The 17,110-nt window shown below is 40.6% G+C and overlaps 1 protein-coding gene and 1 long non-coding RNA gene across 2 annotated transcripts; both read right to left on the minus strand.

The window, feature by feature from the left end:
* On the minus strand, nt 1-8,955 carry LOC143781657 (uncharacterized). Its single transcript, XR_013216790.1, has 3 exons — nt 8,236-8,955; nt 1,745-1,824; nt 1-925 (listed from the first exon to the last, which is right to left on the minus strand). It is a non-coding gene; the product is annotated as an uncharacterized LOC143781657 (long non-coding RNA).
* A 733-nt stretch (nt 8,956-9,688) lies between these two features.
* Nucleotides 9,689-16,582, minus strand: LOC143783333 (uncharacterized). The gene is made up of 2 exons (XM_077271735.1): nt 16,470-16,582; nt 9,689-12,030 (listed from the first exon to the last, which is right to left on the minus strand). The coding sequence occupies exons 1-2, from the start codon at nt 16,510-16,512 to the stop codon at nt 9,689-9,691; spliced, it is 2,385 nt and encodes a 794-aa protein (XP_077127850.1). The 5' UTR covers nt 16,513-16,582.
* Between the last annotated feature and the right edge of the window lie 528 nt (nt 16,583-17,110).

Below are 17,110 nucleotides of genomic sequence, written 5' to 3' on the forward strand. Positions count from 1 at the left end.
TTCAGGTCTCTCCAGAGATGCTCATTTGGGTTTAGGTCACGGCTCTGGCTGGGCCGGTCAGGAATGGTCATAGTGGGGGGCATAAGAGTTGATCGCCAATCCTAAATATTCATATTTTTTTTATTATTATCTATCAGATTCTCTGTAGTCTTTTCTGCTTTATTATATTTTTTTTCTACTTTTTTTTAAAGGGGCTTTTACAATAACTACACATCCCATGAGAAGTGTGACTTGTGGGCTCTACACACAGTTCTAAAATGGCCAAATGACTGCGGTATCGTCGGCAGATCATGACTATTATTATTATGGTTATTATTTATTATAGCGCCATTTATTCCATGGTGCTTTACATGTGAGGAGGGTATAAATAATAAAAAAGTACCATAATCTTAAACAATACAAGTCACGACTGGTCCAGGAGGAGAGAGGACCCTGCCCGCGAGGGCTCACAATCTACAAGGGATGGGTGAGGATACAGTAGGTGAGGGTAGAGCTGGTCGTGCAGCGGTTTGGTTGATCGGTGGTTACTGCAGGTTGTAGGCTTGTCGGAAGAGGTGGGTCTTCAGGTTCTTTTTGAAGGTTTCGATGGTAGGCGAGAGTCTGATGTGTTGTGGTAGAGAGTTCCAGAGTAGGGGTGATACGCGAGAGAAATCTTGTATACAATTGTGGGAAGAGGAGATGAGAGGGGAGTAGAGAAGGAGATCTTGTGAGGATCGGAGGTTGCGTGCAGGAAAGTACCGGGAGACAAGGTCACAGATGTATGGAGGAGACAGGTTGTCTTGACTAGAAAATGAATATGCAGCGAATGGTGAGGAGCACTCTAAAATCCGATTCCCATGACGGTGACGCATGGCAGGAACATCTGCTGAGCCCAGGACACAGTCACATCTTCTGCCGGAATCTGCCGATCCAGGAGGAGACAAGTCTGAGGAGGGAAGGTTCTCCATTAGGACTTTATACCACAGGGACAGGCAAGATCTAATCCTAGGGTACACTGCCTCCTAGTGGTCCGCACAATACACTACCCGGCTCTATCTGCTCAAACTGCAAATACCAAAACTATAGGACATGTGACCATGAAAATAGAGAATGTATCATCTCATGTTATTCCCTAATAGGAAGAGTCGCCTAAAGAACTACTAGAAATGATCACGACTTCCAATCAGTGATCCAATTACTGCTATTATGATAATGCAGCATAAGCCCCACATTGATACAAGTGCGGGCGCCAAATAGTAAGGTCATGAGATCAGGTACAGAGCCCTCAAACAAGAGCTGAAAGACTCTTATCTGGCTACAAAAAGTGTTTACAAGCTGAGACAAAAGGGGGCGCTACTAGGTACTAACCATGCAGGGTGCCAAAACTTTTGCACCAACCCATTTTCCTTTTTGTAATTTTTAAAATGTATAAAGATGAACATATATCTTTTTTCCTTGTTTGTATTCCCCCTAAAATACAAAGGAAATGTGTATTCTGTAACTTTAGCCCTTTTTAGGGATCATTTCATCTTTAACTTGCGTAACTGTTCACAATAACAGTAATTTTGACCAGGGGTGCACAAACTTTTACATGTCACTATACGTGCAATTTATAGGTCGCTGGGAAGAACCAAGTTAGGATATAATTGTGCTTCTTCCTTTCTTCCAGTAAATACTCTACAATATTCCTTCTGCAAAGAATCATCTTATAATACAGCAAGAATGTCACAGAATTCTCATAGGTGTTCAGAAAAACGGGAATTACCTGCTGTAAAAGGTTTCTCATTGCAACAGCAAAGTTTGTGGTGGGAGATGACACCAATTTCACCCGTAATATTATCCTCCCTGCAGAGAGAAAAACCACTAATAATGTTATAATAGACTAGAAAACATGGCGCAACATTAACAAATAAAGTGCAAGAATCTAACATAATACTGCCCTCCACTGTAAGTTCAGAAATATCACTAATATAATACTGCTCCATAGAAATAATAACTACTAGAATACTGCCCCTATGTACAAGAAAATAACTACTATAATACTGCCCCATATATAAGAATATAACTACTATAATACTGCCCCCTATGTACAAGAATATAACTACTATAATACTGCTCCTATGTACAAGAATATAACTTCTATAATACTGCTCCTATGTACAAGAATATAACTACTATAATACTGCTCCTATGTACAATAATATAATTACTATAATACTGCCTCTATGTACAAGAATATAATTACTATAATACTGCCCCTATGTACAAGAATATAACTACTATAATACTGCCCCTATGTACAAGAATATAACTACTATAATACTGCCTCCTATGTACAAGAATATAATTACTATAATACTGCCCCTATGTACAAGAATATAACTACTATAATACTGCTCCTATGTACAAGAATATAACTACTATAATACTGCCCCTATGTGCAAGAATATAACTACTATAATACTGCCCTCATGTACAAGAATATAACTACTATAATACTGCTCCTATGTACAAGAATATAACTACTATAATATTGCCCCTATGTACAGGAATATAACTACTATAATACTGCCCCTATGTACAAGAATATAACTACTATAATACTGCCCTCATGTACAAGAATATAACTACTATAATACTGCCCCTATGTGCAAGAATATAACTACTATATTACTGCCCTCATGTACAAGAATATAACTACTATAATACTGCTCCTATGTACAAGAATATAACTACTATAATACTGCCCCTATGTACAAGAATATAACTACTATAATACTGCTCCTATGTACAAGAATATAACTTCTATAATACTGCTCCTATGTACAAGAATATAACTATTATAATACTGCTCCTATGTACAAGAATATAACTACTATAATACTGCTCCTATGTACAAGAATATAACTTCTATAATACTGCTCCTATGTACAAGAATATAACTACTATAATACTGCTCCTATGTACAAGAATATAACTACTATAATACTGCTCCTATGTACAAGAATATAACTACTATAATACTGCTCCTATGTACAAGAATATAACTACTATAATACTGCTCCTATGTACAAGAATATAATTACTATAATACTGCCCCTATGTACAAGAATATAATTACTATAATACTGCCCCTATGTACAAGAATATAACTACTATAATACTGCCCCTATGTACAAGAATATAACTACTATAATACTGCCTCCTATGTACAAGAATATAATTACTATAATACTGCCCCTATGTACAAGAATATAACTACTATAATACTGCTCCTATGTACAAGAATATAACTACTATAATACTGCCCCTATGTGCAAGAATATAACTACTATAATACTGCCCTCATGTACAAGAATATAACTACTATAATACTGCTCCTATGTACAAGAATATAACTACTATAATATTGCCCCTATGTACAAGAATATAACTACTATAATACTGCCCCTATGTACAAGAATATAACTACTATAATACTGCCCCTATGTACAAGAATATAACTACTATAATACTGCCCTCATGTACAAGAATATAACTACTATAATACTGCCCCTATGTGCAAGAATATAACTACTATAATACTGCTCCTATGTACAAGAATATAACTACTATAATACTGCCCCTATGTACAAGAATATAACTACTATAATACTGCTCCTATGTACAAGAATATAACTTCTATAATACTGCTCCTATGTACAAGAATATAACCACTATAATACTGCTGCTATGTACCAGAATATAACTACTATAATACTGCTCCTATGTACAAGAATATAACTACTATAATACTGCTGCTATGTACCAGAATATAACTACTATAATACTGCTCCTATGTACAAGAATATAACTACTATAATACTGCTCCTATGTACAAGAATATAACTTCTATAATACTGCTCCTATGTACAAGAATATAACTACTATAATACTGCCCCTATGTACAAGAATATAACTACTATAATACTGCTCCTATGTACAAGAATATAACCTCTATAATACTGCTCCTATGTACAAGAATATAACTACTATAATACTGCTCCTATGTACAAGAATATAACTACTATAATACTGCTCCTATGTACAAGAATATAATTTCTATAATACTGCTCCTATGTACAAGAATATAACTACTATAATACTGCTCCTATGTACAAGAATATAACTACTATAATACTGCTCCTATGTACAAGAATATAATTACTATAATACTGCCCCTATGTACAAGAATATAATTACTATAATAGTAATAGTACCAGTATTATAGAAGTTATATTCTTGTACATAGGAGCAGTATTATAGTAGTTATATTCTTGTACATAGGAGCAGTATTATAGTAGTTATATTCTTGTACATAGGAGCAGTATTATAGAAGTTATATTCTTGTACATAGGAGCAGTATTATAGTAGTTATATTCTTGTACATAGGGGCAGTATTATAGTAGTTATATTCTTGTACATAGGAGCAGTATTATAGTAGTTATATTCTTGTACATGAGGGCAGTATGATAGTAGTTATATTCTTGCACATAGGGGCAGTATTTTAGTAGTTATATTCTTGTACACGAGGGCAGTATTATAGTAGTTATATTCTTGTACATAGGGGCAGTATTATAGTAGTTATATTCTTGTACATAGGGGCAGTATTATAGTAGTTATATTCTTGTACATAGGGGCAATATTATAGTAGTTATATTCTTGTACATAGGAGCAGTATTATAGTAGTTATATTCTTGTACATGAGGGCAGTATTATAGTAGTTATATTCTTGCACATAGGGGCAGTATTATAGTAGTTATATTCTTGTACATAGGAGCAGTATTATAGTAGTTATATTCTTGTACATAGGGGCAGTATTATAGTAATTATATTCTTGTACATAGGAGGCAGTATTATAGTAGTTATATTCTTGTACATAGGGGCAGTATTATAGTAGTTGTATTCTTGTACATAGGAGCAGTATTATAGTAGTTATATTCTTGTACATAGGAGCAGTATTATAGTAGTTATATTCTTGTACATAGGAGCAGTATTATAGTAGTTATATTCTTGTACATAGGAGCAGTATTATAGTAGTTATATTCTTGTACATAGGAGCAGTATTATAGTAGTTATATTCTTGTACATAGGAGCAGTATTATAGTAGTTATATTCTTGTACATAGGAGCAGTATTATAGAAGTTATATTCTTGTACATAGGAGCAGTATTATAATAGTTATATTCTTGTACATAGGAGCAGTATTATAATAGTTATATTCTTGTACATAGGAGCAGTATTATAGAAGTTATATTCTTGTACATAGGAGCAGTATTATAGTAGTTATATTCTTGTACATAGGGGCAGTATTATAGTAGTTATATTCTTGTACATAGGAGCAGTATTATAGTAGTTATATTCTTGTACATGAGGGCAGTAATATAGTAGTTATATTCTTGCACATAGGGGCAGTATTATAGTAGTTATATTCTTGTACATGAGGGCAGTATTATAGTAGTTATATTCTTGTACATAGGGGGCAGTATTATAGTAGTTATATTCTTGTACATAGGTGCAGTATTACAGTAGTTATATTCTTGTACATAGGGGGCAGTATTATAGTAGTTATATTCTTGTACATAGGGGCAGCATTATAGTATTTGTATTCTTGTACATAGGTGCAGTATTACAGTAGTTATATTCTTGTACATGGGGGCAGTATTATAGAAGTTATATTCTCGTACTTAGGGGCAGTACTATAGTAGTTATATTCTTGTACATAGGGGCAGTATTATAGTAGTTATATTCTTGTACTTAGGGGCAGTATTATAGTAGTTATATTCAGGGCCAGCTCCAGGTTTTTGAGGGCCCCGGGCGAAAGAGTCTCAGTGGCCCCCCCCTTTAACACATACCACGATTCATGATGCCCAGATATAGCAGAGAAATATAGGTAGAGTACAATGCCAGATTTCACTTCTTACATGAGTGATAGCTATTGTAAATTCTGCAGTGTATATATACAGGACAGGAGGAGTGGTACTGTGCGGTGTATATATTCACGGGAGAGGTACTGTGTGGAGTATATATAGAGGGGAGTGGTACTGTGCAGTGTATATATACAGGGGAGAGGTACTGTGCGGTGTATATATACAGGAGGAGAGGTACTGTGCGGTTTATATATACAGGGGAGAGGTACTGTGCGGTGTATATATACAGGAGGAGAGGTACTGTGCGGTGTGTATATATACAGGAGGAGAGGTACTGTGCGGTGTATATATACAGGAGGAGAGGTACTGTGCAGTGTATATATACAGGAGGAGAGGTACTGTGCAGTGTATATATACAGGAGAGGTACTGTGCGGTGTATATATACAGGGGAGAGGTACTGTGCGGTGTATATATACAGGGGAGTGGTACTGTGCAGTGTATATATACAGGACAGGAGGAGTGGTACTGTGCAGTGTATATATACAGGAGGAGAGGTACTGTGTGGTGTATATATACAGGAGGAGTGGTACTGTGCAGTGTATATATACAGGAGGAGTGGTACTGTGCAGTGTATATATACAGGAGGAGTGGTACTGTGCGGTGTATATATACAGGGGAGAGGTACTGTGCAGTGTATATATACAGGAGGAGAGGTACTGTGTGGTGTATATATACAGGAGGAGTGGTACTGTGCAGTGTATATATACAGGAGGAGTGGTACTGTGCGGTGTATATATACAGGGGAGAGGTACTGTGCGGTGTATATATACAGGGGAGAGGTACTGTGCAGTGTATATATACAGGAGGAGAGGTACTGTGCGGTTTATATATACAGGGGAGAGGTACTGTGCGGTGTATATATACAGGAGGAGAGGTACTGTGCGGTGTGTATATATACAGGAGGAGAGGTACTGTGCGGTGTATATATACAGGAGGAGAGGTACTGTGCAGTGTATATATACAGGAGGAGAGGTACTGTGCAGTGTATATATACAGGAGAGGTACTGTGCGGTGTATATATACAGGGGAGAGGTACTGTGCGGTGTATATATACAGGGGAGTGGTACTGTGCAGTGTATATATACAGGACAGGAGGAGTGGTACTGTGCAGTGTATATATACAGGAGGAGAGGTACTGTGTGGTGTATATATACAGGAGGAGTGGTACTGTGCAGTGTATATATACAGGAGGAGTGGTACTGTGCAGTGTATATATACAGGAGGAGTGGTACTGTGCAGTGTATATATACAGGAGGAGAGGTACTGTGCGGTGTATATATACAGGGGAGAGGTACTGTGCAGTGTATATATACAGGAGGAGAGGTACTGTGCAGTGTATATATACAGGAGGAGAGGTACTGTGCAGTGTATATATACAGGAGGAGAGGTACTGTGTGGTGTATATATACAGGGGAGAGGTACTGTGCGGTGTATATACTTCAACAGCCACCCAGCCCAGGCCCCCAATTTTATTTAGACCAAATATACAAAACATGTAAAAATACAATTTACTACATGCAGAGAAGGGTGCAAAATCCGCAATGAGGGACTATGCTGCCATAGGCATACTCATAACATGCAGGATAAGCACTAGCACATATGAACAAGATTTGACCACTGATGAGAACAGCCTAACTATATTTGGGTGTCATAATTACTAAGAGCTATAGAGGCAATGCAATAGTGTACCTGACAATAAAAAGTCTCCAAGGTAGGAAAAGCCAGCTGCCATCAAGCTCAAATTAATAGCGGCTATAAACCTGTATGGCAAATGTATAGTAGATAATGTGGACAAAGATATAATACCTTGCTGTGCGTCCTGTGTGAGTGCCCCGGCGTCCCTCTGCCCCGACGCGTGTTTCGCGTTCGCTTCTTCTGGAGGCGTCCAAATATTATTATTATGACACCCAAATATAGTTAGGCTGTTCTCATCAGTGGTCAAATCTTGTTCATATGTGCTAGTGCTTATCCTGCATGTTATGAGTATGCCTATGGCAGCATAGTCCCTCATTGCGGATTTTGCACCCTTCTCTGCATGTAGTAAATTATATTTTTACATGTTTTGTATATTTGGTCTAAATAAAATTGTTATTTTACATAAGTACCATAGTGGAGATCACTTTATTCCTTGGTCACACTGCATGTGAGAGATATATTGATAGTTGGTACTTTACCCTTCATATGGGAGGGATATATATAGTACTTTATAGAGCAATCATTTGTGAATATAATGAATATTGAATTTCTAGTATTATAAACCATATCAGTTATAAAAATGTCTACGCACCTCCAGAGTTGCTCACTGTGATTTTTGGGTTAAAGGTGTATTCTGGTCTTGTAGTTGTGATTTCTGAGCTCTGTTCTTCGGGGGTCTCTGTGGTCGATGAAGTGTTGGTGTTTATTCTGGAATTTGTAGATCTCTCTGAAGCTGGTGATGATTGTGGTGTTTCGATGTAGGGGATGGTTTTGTCCCTGGTATCTGGAGATATGGTGGTAATCAGTTTAATCCACTTTGATGGAGCTGGAATAATTGGTGCAGATGAGTGTGTGGTCAGTCGTTCTAGGTGTTGGTTTTGTTGTTATTATCTTGGGTAAGTTCAAGTAGGTGTTGATGTGATCATTGCTGCGGGAAATTATATGTGGCCAGCTATGGTAGAAGGTGGTGGTACAATTTTGTCAGCTGATGATATAGTGGCAGTAATAATAGAAGGTGGTGAAACAGTAACATCGGTGGATGGTATGTTGTCTGTAATGGTAGTAGGTGATGGTATAGTTACGACAGCAGGATGGTATGGTACCAGTCATGGTAGAAGGTGGTGGTATGGTTAAGACATTTGATTACATAGTGGCAGTAATAGTACAGAGGTGGAACAGTAACATTAGTGGATGGTATGTTGTCTGTAATGGTAGTAGGTGATGGTACAGTTACGACAGCTGATGGTATGGTACCAGTCAAGGTAGAAGGTGGTGGTGCAGTTACGTTAGCTGATAATATGGAGCCAGACATGGTTGAAAGTGGTAGTACAGTTATTTATGTTAGCAGCTGATATGGAGCCAGTCATGGTATAAGATGGTGGTACAGTTACATGAGTAGATGATATGGTACCAATCATGGTAGAAGGTGGTGGTATGGTTAAGACAGTTGATTACATAGTGGCAGTAATAGTACAGAGATGGAACAGTAACATTAGTGGATGGTATGTTGTCTGTAATGGTAGTAGGTGATGGTACAGTTACGACAGCTGATGTTATGGTACCAGTCAAGGTAGAAGGTGGTGGTGCAGTTACGTTAGCTGATAATATGGAGCCAGTCATGGTTGAAAGTGGTAGTACAGTTATGTTAGCAGCTGATATGGAGCCAGTCATGGTATAAGGTGGTGGTACAGTTACATGAGTAGATGATATGGTACCAATCATGCTAGAATGTGGTGGCACAGTTATGTCAGTAGATGATATGGTGGCAGTCATGGTATAAGGTGGTGGTTTACTAGCAGTTTATTGTGGTTTAGGGTTTTACTACACTAAAATGTATGTGATGAGTTGTTATATCTGGTGGTATATTGGTTGCCACTTTGTTGATATAGCTGGTGATATGATAGGATTCATATTTGGAGGCTTTGCTGACATTGTTGTAGCTGATGTAGTGGTTGGTGTCATTGGTGCCCTGCCCATAGTTATTGGTATTCGTGTACATGTAGTAGAAGTTGGTGTTGTCTCTGTTAGTAGTGGTTTTCTTAACCCTAAATGTTGGTATCAGCATGAATGCAGTTGGTGGCAGTCACAGATGCCAATGCAGATATAACCGCTATTGTAGTAGCAGCAAACATACCAGGAGGCATTGGTGCAGATTTTGTCTCTGGAGACCAGGATCCAGTCACATTAAATGTTTTTCCACTACTCATTATAGCTGGTAACATGGTGCTAGGGTTGTTAGAGTTCAGTGATGCAGATGTTTTTGCCATGGTCATAGATGGTGGCTTGGGTTCGGAGACTTTAGACTTAAAGGGCAAAATTGTAGGGGGTGTTTTATTGGGTATCAGCATGGTATTTGTAGTATCCTCTGTTGTAGTTGTCAGGATATCATTTGTTGGCCATGTTGTCTCTTGCATTGTGCTGGCAGTGTTAATAAATGTCACTGGTGCCGACATGGAGGATGATGATGGTATACTTGTGGTTGAAGTATATGATGAGTTCAATAGTTGAGATGTTTCTTGATGGCTGTGAGTATATACAATGGTGTGCGCTACATCGATGATGTTTTTCGTGAATACAGATTGAATACTGGTGATCCCTCTTGATGTTGATGGGATTATAGAGCCAGAAGGTCTTGTTGATCCCTGATCTTTGGTAAATCCTGGCAGTGCTGTGTTGGCATTTGACTTTGAAGTAGGTAATGACAGGGAACTTAAAGGTTGAGGACTATGATTATAAACAGTGCTGTCCCCTACATCGATGATGTTTTTGGTGAATCTAGGTTGAGTACTGGTGACTCCTTTTGTAGTTGATGGGATAATGGTGTCAGAAGTCCTTGTTGATCCCTGATCTTTGGTAAATCCTGGCAGTGCTGTATTGGTTTGTGAATTTGAAGTGGGTGATGTCAGGGAACTTTTTGGTCGAGGGCTGTGGTTACATACAGTTATGCCCGCTACATCGATGATGTTATTTGTGAATCTAGGTTGAATACTGCTGACTCCTTTTGTAGTTGATGGGATATTGGTGTCAGAAGGCCTTATTGATCCACGTTCTGTGGTAAATGCTGGGAGTGCTGTGTTGGCTTGTGAATTAGAAGCAGGTGATGTCAGGGAACTTATTGGTTGAGGGTTGCGGTTATATACAGTAGTGTCTGCTATATCAATGATGATTGTTGTGAATCTTGGTTGAATACTGGTGAATCCTTTTGTACCTGATGGGGTAATGTTGTCAGAAGGCCTTATTGATCCACGTTCTGTGGTAAATGCTGGGAGTGCTGTGTTGGCTTGTGAATTAGAAGCAGGTGATGTCAGGGAACTTATTGGTTGAGGGTTGCGGTTATATACAGTAGTGTCTGCTATATCAATGATGTTTGTTGTGAATCTTGGTTGAATACTGGTGAATCCTTTTGTAGCTGATGGGATAATGTTGTCAGAAGGCCTTATTGATCCTCGATCTGTGGTAAATCCTGGCAGTGCTGTGTTGGTTTGTGAATTTGAAGTAGGTAATGTCAGGGAACTTTTTGGTTGAGGGCTGTGGTTGTACACAGTAGTGTCCCCTACATCGATGTTTTTCGTGAATCTAGATCGAATACTGCTGACTCCTTCTGTAGTTGATGGGATAATGGTGTCAGAAAGCCTTATTGATCCACGTTCTGTGGTAAATCCTGGGAGTGCTGTGTTGGCTTGTGAATTTGAAGTAGGTGATGTCAGGGAACTTTTTGGTTGAAGGCTCTGGTTACATACAGTAGTGCTCGCTACATCGATGTTTTTCATGAATCTAGGTTGAATACTGCTGACTTCTTTTGTAGTTGATGGGATAATGGTGTCAGAAGGCTTTGTTGATCCCCCATCTGTGGTAAATCTTGGCAGTGCTGTTTTGGCTTGTGTAGGTGTTGGCAAAGAGCTTGTTAGTTGAGAGGTTTCTTGATTGCTGTGTGTATATACAATGGTGTGCGTTACATCGATGATGTTTTTCGTCAGCTCATGTGGAATATTGGTGATTCTTGTTGTAGTTGATAGGATTATGCTGCTTGTAACCACAGATGTCTTAAACTCCATCTCCTGATCCATAGGTGGCAGTGTAATATCACCATGTGGTTTTGGTGTTGGGGATAAGGCATCGATTCTTCCTATAGGCTTTGTAAGCGGAACACCTGTGGGAGTTTCTCTCTCCGTAGGTTTAATTGATAATGGTTCAAATATTTTGAACAGAAAGGCAGTTGAATCCATCACCTTGTTCTGGTGTATTGTGGTGTCAGAAGGAAATGTAGCATTGGTGAGGGAGACAACATGGTCTGCTGGTCCTGCGCTGATGTTACTAATTTCTAGTAGCTTGGTGTTGGTCTCACTGCCAGGATAGGCTCCATCATGAAATAATGCTCCTGTTGGGGCTAAATAAGCAATAAAATGGATGAGAATTAGGTGCACATATGCATCAGTATCACTGACTTTTTCAGGTTTTATGGACCTATAAGTGGATTTTACAGTGTAAAGCTAAGGAGCACCAGAACAAGGCACAGAATGAGGCTCCATAGAGTGGTGTCATCACTCAGAAGAGGAGTGGAATGAAGCTGGATATCAGAGAAGATGGTGGTAGGTGAGCACATTAACACACTGACACTGGACTACATACACATATACACAGGGTAAGAAAAAGTTATTTGGAGTGCCTCTTTAACTACTTGCAGACCGCCCATTGAGTTAAAATGTTTGGCTGGTGCACATATTACTCTGTAGTGACATTCTAAAATGTCATTGGTGAGTCAGCAGGAGTGGGGAGCTCCCGGCAGACAAACACCCCAGAAAAAAGGCAGAGATGGTTTATTACTGTCTCTGCCTTCCTGATGGCAGTATATATAGTTCTGAACAAGATATGTGTAAACAATATGAGAAGTGCTGTTACGGTTCACGGGGAGGATACCTTTATCATCCCCACCACTTACACCAATTTGTCATGAAGCGGGGTTGTTTGGTTTCCCCTGGTTCTTTCTGAATGGGATTTATCTTTATCCCACTTCTCAGTTCCGGTTTGGAACTTGCAGCTCTCTGGGGCCCCCCTTACCCCCAGGTCAAACCAGGTACTGCACCTAGGATAATTAGTCACCAGAAAGGCTGTCTTTCTTTGTACTGGCTAATGGGCACACTGCAGCGAGGGTGATATAGCTACTCCCACTCAGGCGGGAACAATAATTATCAACGCCGCTGTCGCTACAAAGCTTCCCCCCTGTATAGCAGCTAGACCCCAGACAAAGACACATGAAGACTGTGGCTTCACTCACTTATTTCCTAGCCTAAAACCAAAGCCCTCCCCCCCGTGGTAACCTCACTTAGTGGCTGAATCCTCCCCTTTTCTTAGAGTTATGGCACCCATTGTTTGCCTAGCTCGCTGTACGAACCTCGTACATGAAAGACACAATGATCAGGAGGTGCATCACGGGGCGATTTTTTTAAGTGTAAATACAGCATAGTTACACGACCCGCTTACGGACAAACCCGCTCCTTGCACTTGTTGCGTTTATCTTCCAGCAATTTCAGGGGGTTATAGATCTCTCGATGGACATCCAGAATATATAATCTTTATATCTCTAGCCCTGATCGGTGGCCATATATATAACCATCAAAGAACAATAGAAGCTCATGCTTCCTATACCAGTTTTAACCACCAGGTGGGAGGGGGAAATGAGTAGGGTAGGGAGACTTTTCTGCCGCAGCACAGAGCCATATAAATTATTGAAGAAGGGGGGAAATGAGGGGTTTAGGATTACACACACCAGCAGAGGGATAAAGAGTGGCTCAGAATTCCAGCCTTGTGTTGGCAGGCTGAGGAAACTGCAGCTGAGAGCTCTGTATGTGTAAGTGAAGTGATCAGAACTTTCATATTTCCTGACAAGTGCTAACAGCGCTCAGTCCTCCAGGTGCTAAGAAGGAGCAGGAGCTTCTGTGCGCACACAGAACCCGACCACCTCTGCTATGTAACAAGGAGTGGAGGGAGGGAGAAAGAAACCGACCAAAAAAGTCCCAGTACAATATATAATATATTATCATAAATAACTTTATTGAGAATAGCAACAACCATGGTATCAGTGCAATGATGAAAGAATGACACTAAAATCACAATTAAAAGCAGGGACGCACACACAAGATATGTAACAGTGTGGGAAGGAGGGCAAAAAATGAACACAGTATACTCATAGTTTTATAAAAAAAATCCTTACTCAAACGACACAATAATGAGTCTCATTATGGGAAAAAGGTAAAGTGCCAGTGCAATCCTCAATGCGTTGAGCGGTTATATAGCAGGTCCTAATCTATAACACTATATACATCTATACACATAGAAGAGTACGCATATCATCATGGACCCATATATAGTAAGTCACCTCATGGTGTAGATCATATGGAAAACAGCCTAATAAGTAATGAACTTACATGACAATGTAGCTCCTTCGTCCTAGTGGCGTCCACCCTGAACGCACAGTCAGAATGAGCTCACTGAGTGCACAGACACAATGAGCTCACTGAGCACACAATCAGAATGAGCTCACTGAGCGCACAGTGAAAATGAGCTCACTGAGTGCAAAATCAGAATGAGCTCACTGAGCGCACAGTCAGAATGAGCTCACTGAGCACACAATCAGAATGAACTGACTGAGCACCCAGTCAGAATGAGCTCACTGAGCGCCCAGTCAGAATGAGCTCACTGAGCGCACTGAACGCACAGTTAGAATGAGCTCACTGAGCACACAATCAGAATGAGCTCACTGAGCACACAATCAGAATGAGCTCACTGAGCACACAATCAGAATGAGCTCACTGAGCGCACAGTCAGAATGAGCTCACTGAGCACACAATCAGAATGAGCTCACTGAGCGCACAGTCAGCATGAGCTCACTGAGCACACAATCAGAATGAGCTCACTGAGCGCACAGTCAGAATGAGATCACTGAGCACACAATCAGAATAAGCTCACTGAGCGCACAGTCAGAATGAGATCACTGAGCACACAATCAGAATGAGCTCACTGAGCGCACAGTCAGAATGAGATCACTGAGCACACAATCAGAATGAGATCACTGAGCGCACAGTCAGAATGAGATCACTGAGCACACAATCAGAATGAGCACACTGAGCACACAATCAGAATGAGCTCACTGAGCACAAAATCAGAATGAGCTCACTGAGTGCAGTCAGAATGAGATCACTGAGCGCACAGTCAGAATGAGATCACTGAGCACACAATCAGAATGAGCTCACTGAGCACACAATCAGAATGAGCTCACTGAGCACAAAATCAGAATGAGATCACTGAGTGCAGTCAGAATGAGATCACTGAGCGCACAGTCAGAATGAGATCACTGAGCACACAATCAGAATGAGCTCACTGAGCGCACAGTCAGAATGAGCACACTGAGCACACAATCAGAATGAGCTGACTGAGCACCCAGTCAGAATGAGCTCACTGAGCGCCCAGTCAGAATGAGCTCACTGAGCGCACTGAACGCACAGTTAGAATGAGCTCACTGAGCACACAATAAGAATGAGCTCACTGAGCACACAATCAGAATGAGCTCACTGAGCGCACAGTCAGAATGAGATCACTGAGCACACAATCAGAATGAGCTCACTGAGCGCACAGTCAGAATGAGATCACTGAGCACACAATCAGAATGAGCTCACTGAGCGCACAGTCAGAATGAGATCACTGAGCACACAATCAGAATGAGATCACTGAGCACACAGTCAGAATGAGATCACTGAGCACACAATCAGAATGAGCTCACTGAGCACACAATCAGAATGAGCTCACTGAGCACACAATCAGAATGAGCTCACTGAGCACAAAATCAGAATGAGCTCACTGAGTGCAGTCAGAATGAGATCACTGAGCGCACAGTCAGAATGAGATCACTGAGCACACAATCAGAATGAGCTCACTGAGCACACAATCAGAATGAGCTCACTGAGCACAAAATCAGAATGAGATCACTGAGTGCAGTCAGAATGAGATCACTGAGCGCACAGTCAGAATGAGATCACTGAGCACACAATCAGAATGAGATCACTGAGCGCACAGTCAGAATGAGATCACTGAGCACACAATCAGAATGAGCTCACTGAGCACACAATCAGAATGAGCTCACTGAGCACACAATCAGAATGTTCTCACTGAGCACAAAATCAGAATGAGCTCACTGAGTGCAGTCAGAATGAGATCACTGAGCGCACAGTCAGAATGAGATCACTGAGCACACAATCAGAATGAGCTCACTGAGCACACAATCAGAATGAGCTCACTGAGCACACAATCAGAATGAGCTCACTGAGTGCAGTCAGAATGAGATCACTGAGCGCACAGACAGAATGAGCTCACTGAGCACACAATCAGAATGAGCTCACTGAGCACACAATCAGAATGAGCTCACTGAGTGCAGTCAGAATGAGATCACTGAGCACACAATCAGAATGAGCTCACTGAGCACACAATCAGAATGAGCTCACTGAGCACAAAATCAGAATGAGCTCACTGAGTGCAGTCAGAATGAGATCACTGAGCACACAATCAGAATGAGCTCACTGAGCGCACAGTCAGAATGAGATCACTGAGCACACAATCAGAATGAGCTCACTGAGTGCAGTCAGAATGAGATCACTGAGCACACAATCAGAATGAGCTCACTGAGCACAAAATCAGAATGAGCTCACTGAGTGCAGTCAGAATGAGATCACTGAGCGCACAGTCAGAATGAGCACACTGAACGCAAAGTCAAAATGAGTTAAATGAGCACACAGTCAGAATGAGCACACTGAATGCACAGTTAGACGTACTCACCATAGAGCAGCAGTGTCAGGAATGGCGGCACACACACTAACATGGCGATGGCTACGATGGATGCAGCCGGAGTGGTGCACGCAGCTCCTGGGATATGGAGCCTCCTGGTTACATCTGATCTCTCTAGGTGTGACGCTCGGATGACACAAGTCACACAATAACCAAAAGAATAAAGGACAAATAATATAAGAGGAGGAAATCATCGCACCCTGGGAACAATGCGCACACTGTCCGCCGCTTCTTACATTTCCCAGGGAAGTACAAGACATCCAAATGCCGAAATCACTGAATGTGAAAATACCTCAAATGTATTAGGCCAGGTTCATACTGCGTTCAACGCATAGCGATAAAAGGCTGCGTTAACGCTATAGCATACACGCCATGGCTCCAACAAAGTGTTAGTCCGCACAGCTGGGAAGCCCACTCAGTGCACAGGTAATTGCATGAATTGATGCTGCAAGCATGTATAAAGCAGTAAGTGCTCCGTGAGCCAGGGTGCCAATTCAAAGAAAATAGCCACAGTGGATACAAAAATTGAAAGGAACAGATGGCACTCACCGGTTAAAAAACTTCTTTATTCCAATACTTTAAAACATCGTCGGGAGGATGGGAGCGGGAGTGGAATGGACGACAGCCGTTTC

Source organism: Ranitomeya variabilis, chromosome 6, assembly GCF_051348905.1.
Source record: "Ranitomeya variabilis isolate aRanVar5 chromosome 6, aRanVar5.hap1, whole genome shotgun sequence".
Classification (NCBI taxonomy): domain Eukaryota; kingdom Metazoa; phylum Chordata; class Amphibia; order Anura; family Dendrobatidae; genus Ranitomeya; species Ranitomeya variabilis.